The sequence below is a fragment of the Oncorhynchus nerka genome, linkage group LG9a (genome assembly GCF_034236695.1).
Source record: "Oncorhynchus nerka isolate Pitt River linkage group LG9a, Oner_Uvic_2.0, whole genome shotgun sequence".
Classification (NCBI taxonomy): domain Eukaryota; kingdom Metazoa; phylum Chordata; class Actinopteri; order Salmoniformes; family Salmonidae; genus Oncorhynchus; species Oncorhynchus nerka.
Genome location: NC_088404.1, coordinates 43,005,534 through 43,010,204, shown reverse-complemented (window position 1 = coordinate 43,010,204; position 4,671 = coordinate 43,005,534). Strand labels below are relative to the sequence as shown.

The 4,671-nt window shown below is 39.7% G+C and overlaps 1 protein-coding gene across 1 annotated transcript; it reads left to right on the top strand.

Moving 5' to 3' along the window:
* Positions 1-2,395: 2,395 nt before the first annotated feature.
* On the top strand, positions 2,396-4,396 carry foxl1 (forkhead box L1). The gene has a single exon (XM_029668967.1). The coding sequence runs from the start codon at positions 2,635-2,637 to the stop codon at positions 3,865-3,867; it is 1,233 nt and encodes a 410-aa protein (XP_029524827.1). The 5' UTR covers positions 2,396-2,634; the 3' UTR covers positions 3,868-4,396.
* The last annotated feature ends 275 nt before the right edge of the window (positions 4,397-4,671 follow it).

Here is a 4,671-nt window from a genome sequence, read left to right as displayed (position 1 = left end):
TCAGATAATTTACGAAAATCGCTATTTAGCAAGCTAACTTCATGACTAAAAAATATGCATAATCGTTTGTCTTTACATTAACTAACATAATCCTCTCAACTGTACGTTTTTTTTGTTGCATCATTCATTATGACGCTATAATTACTTACATCCTACTACTTGTAATTAATTGACTTGATTCTTTTCATTGTTATTATTGATTAATGTACTGCATTGTAAAGGGAGCTCGCACAAGCATTTCGCTGCACCTTATATCTGCTGTAAACTGTATGTAACATACATTTTAGATGCATTTTCCACGAGTAAAAATACAATATCATCTCTGAGCTCCGACTTCTTCCACATGCTGAACTCTGACATCACATACTAGGGAAATAACCTAGATAACAGCATTTTCTGCAGTTAAATGTCACAAAATAATATTTATTTAAAAACAACTATTCATATGTTTTTTGAATACTTTAATTTGTTTATGAGCATTAAATCTGTATTTTTAGTTTATGGTTGACGCAGCTTGCTTGCCAAAAGCGCCACACAAAAGCGCCAAGGACTCTCCTTATAATCCTACAGATGGCAGTTGTGCAATAACAGTGTTAGTTATTTTAAGAATTTTATGGCTGAGAATTTTTGAAAGTGAGAAACTGTTCGCAAGTATGTCCATACCGAGTTCAAAGCAGGTGAATGCACACAAGTCTTTGCTCCCCGTTTACAAGTAGTATTTTCCGAGTTTCCCACGTATTATGAACGCAGCATATGAGCTGCATGTGCATCCGTTTAATGTGCATGGACCAGAGCAATACCAACAAATAATCATAACACAGGCTATAAATGATGTTGTTCTTCTCAACCATCTTTGTTTGACTGCAAAATAATATGACAGCGGAAAAACCATAACGTCAGTGTGAACTATTTTCAAATATTCAGAGGGTGGCAAAAAATCCACAATTCTCGTTCTTGCCTTTAGATGTCGCCAAATGTATATTTTTTGTTCCCGGAAAGCATGCCTACTGTCTATAACCAAAACTGTAATCCGTATATGCTTGTCAGGGTTGCTCTGAACTCCTTTGGGGCATTTCAGTGATAAAATAATTAGATAGTATTTCACACTTTCTCCAATGCAATTTAAACACTGTATGTCAATGCAATATTGATATCATTCAAGGGGGACCTATATATCCTATTTCTCTATCAAATTAAACGTTTTAATTTCTCAATTTTCATTACCCCCAGGTGTTACTGGTTATACAATGACTTTCTAATGGCCATCTAGCCACTAACAGAACCCCAAAAAATGTGTAGGCCAAGTTTATGATGTCCACAAAACAATGATAAAAAATAGCTTACATTAAAATAGACTATAGCCTGAGCTCATTGACCGCATTATTTTCCTTTTTGCATTCACCCACATATATTATGTTTAAAATGTAAATGTTAAATATGTCACTCTTATAGCGGGCTATATTTCTATATATTTTATTTTAGGCCAATGAACGGAATGGTCTGCAACAGCACCCTACAACATCAGATGAATGTGTGGTCTAAGTACTTGAGGGATACATATAGGCTGCTTTTGGCCATGTTGGCTTATTTCTTAATGAATCATAGTTTGTGAGGAGAGGAAAAAAGACAAACTCAAAAAAAACTCCAGAGTTTATATATGCTGAAACCTCCAAACTCGTAATGTAAGCACCAGCCAGCTGTGTGCACTTGTAAAGTTGTTATAATCCTCCTCCGTCTTATAAACAGGAAAATACATAATATAAAGCATCATGCACGCATCCACAAATAATACTGTTTACCTTCACGTCCTGCCAAATTGTCCTTTTATGGCAGTGGGTGGCTTTCTCACTCATCTCTTGATAAAACCGTTAAAACACTGTGTTAATTTTTTTTCAAGCAGTATAGCAGAGGGATATTCTCTATTATAAAACAATTACCTAAAGTATATTTTTATGTATTGCTATAAATGAAATAAAAGCTGTGCCTATTTACACCATGCAGGTTTGTGGATTAAATGTGTAAATTATAGGCTATACCTTCTGTCTTTTTTTATTGCTAATGTAGGGGGGTCTGTCACAACTTGAGTTAAAAGACAATTGTTTAAGTTATTTTTCTTTTATACTCTTTGTTTTCATTTCAAGTAACCCACAGCAACGTCCAGAAAGAACTCGACCGTTTGCTTGTTCTCTCTGTGTGAGCAACTTTGAGCGTCAAGGGTGGACGTGATATTTCAAACATCAGATCAGTGCGTTTATGTATTGGGTGCCCGGAAATTTTTCCAAATAAACACAGCTTGATTCAACTTGGGTGGGCAGACTTATCAACAGACTAATTCTATAAACAAATGAGGGAATAACCAAGCACACCATTGGCTGGTACGCAGGGGACACGCGGGGAGAGAGCTGCTTTCGGCAATGAACTTTTTAATTAATGTGGGTGGGCTGAAAACACAACGAGTGTTTATGATCGAACATTTATTTTCCAGTGCAAAGTCAACATAAAACAGCAAACGTACAACAATTATTTAACATTTCTAGACTCATGAGGCAGGGACGCAGCGTGAGCCCGTCATTCCAAGAGCAGCACTCACTACGGGCTAAAGTTTCCTTGGGAAGGAAATAGCGCTCCAGCGTCATGAGTCTGTACCACAGCAGAGTGCCGCAGCTTGGAGTGCCACCCTCCGCGCTCAATCTCTCCAATTCCTCATTGATTTACTTATATGGAGGCGACGGCGGTACCATTCTTCCCGCTTTGGGTTTCGTCCCGAATCGGCAGGAACCTCCGCAAAAACCTCCGTACAGCTACATTGCACTTATCGCAATGGCTATAAAGGGCGCGCCAGAGAAACGCGCGACGCTGAGCGGCATTTACCAGTTTATCATGGACCACTTCCCTTTTTACCATGACAACAAGCAGGGCTGGCAGAACTCAATCCGTCACAACCTCTCTCTAAATGACTGTTTCATCAAGGTACCGAGAGAGAAGGGCCGGCCCGGTAAAGGCAGCTACTGGACTTTGGACACCAAGTGTCTGGACATGTTCGACCACGGAAACTATAGACGGAGGAAGAGAAAACTAAAGGGTCAAGAGACTGCAGAGTCCAAAACTACTCACAAGAGGAACAGGGGTCCGGTCTCCTCGAACCCGACAGGGTCTAAACTTCCAGCTGATGCTTACCTGAGGAGGATGGGTAGGCCAATGTCAGCTGGAGAGAGGGCTGTGGTGGGCACAGAGATGGAACAACAGCATAGATGTTATGAGAAATGTTCAGATTTAAAATATGTTCTTGGTGAGTTCAACAATGTTGGGATGCAGCAAAGTGGGTCTGGCCATGGTCCAAAATTAAATGTGCACAATGAAATCCAAATTGAATCCACGCAGGACATGTACGGCAGTCAATCCACTGACGCGCGCCTCGGTCCAAGGTGCATACCAGTTCAGGACCACAGGGTCTGGTTGGACGCAGCGCATCTTTCAGGAGCGTCTTCCCTCCAGGAGGTTGAACCAGACAGCAGCATACTAGCGTTTGATGGGAGGGAGAACGGGTCTCCTGTCCTGTCCGGTTGCGCGGTGAACTTGAACTCATCTATTCTGTGCAGAACAAAGGACATTATACCCACCGTCCCAAGCAGAGCAACGGACAAATCAAAATGTTTTAGCATAGACAGTATCTTATCAAAAAAGGGAAACCAAATGCACAAAAGCAGCATTGGTGTGACAGCACAGACGAGCTTGGACCCCCAAAGTCACACATTCAATTCGTCTGTTATCTTGGGTGCACGCACGCACCAGCTGTACCAGATGGAATTTCCTCTTTGCTCTTACTTATCATTCACTTGCCCTGAGAAAGTTCTACATTTCAAATAGGCAAAGTGATATACAAACGAGAGGTGAGGTGATAAAATGGTAACATCTAAAGATATTACGCACGAGTGTCACCATTTTCGTGCAGTGGGAAGAGAGAATATGATATTAATAATTTTACTTCTACAACCATCTGATCAAGAGCCTATCAGCACTATAACGATGAACCAATTATGATTACATTTATGATTATGATTATGATTATTAGGCTACCTTCACTTCCCATGAGCTGGTGCGCGTAAAATACCTTTGCATTTGACGAAAAGCCCTCATGAGTATACGGATGTTGTTTTAGTAAATGTAAATGTTTATTATAATGAGGGTTTTATATGTAGTAGCTCTGAGCTTGTCACCGGAGTGCCTGCCATTTCACTGTTGTGTGAGTGACATTCTGTGCTGATCCTCCGGTGTTACATTTCAATGTTAAAGTGGTAGCATTATGGTATCTGAAAATATATATAATTTTACAAAGTTTTCTTTTTCCATCTTGAATGTAAAAACAAACCGTAATAAACTGAAAGAATACATTGCACATCAGCTTGATTTCATTCTATGAAAATTGACAAAAGTAAATTGAGGACATTGCAGTGTAACACATTCAATCTTAGCATATAACACGTAAAAATCATTACATTTGGTCATGCATTCTTCAGTATAGCCCTGCAGCCAGTCTTCAATGCTCTCCCTCATACAGACTTACACCTTGGAATAATTTGAGTTTATTTTATTTTTACAGGGACAGTGCACATTAATCAACGTTTCAGTAAATGTTCCGGTTTTAGCCAGCCGGCTAATTTTCAACCGCAG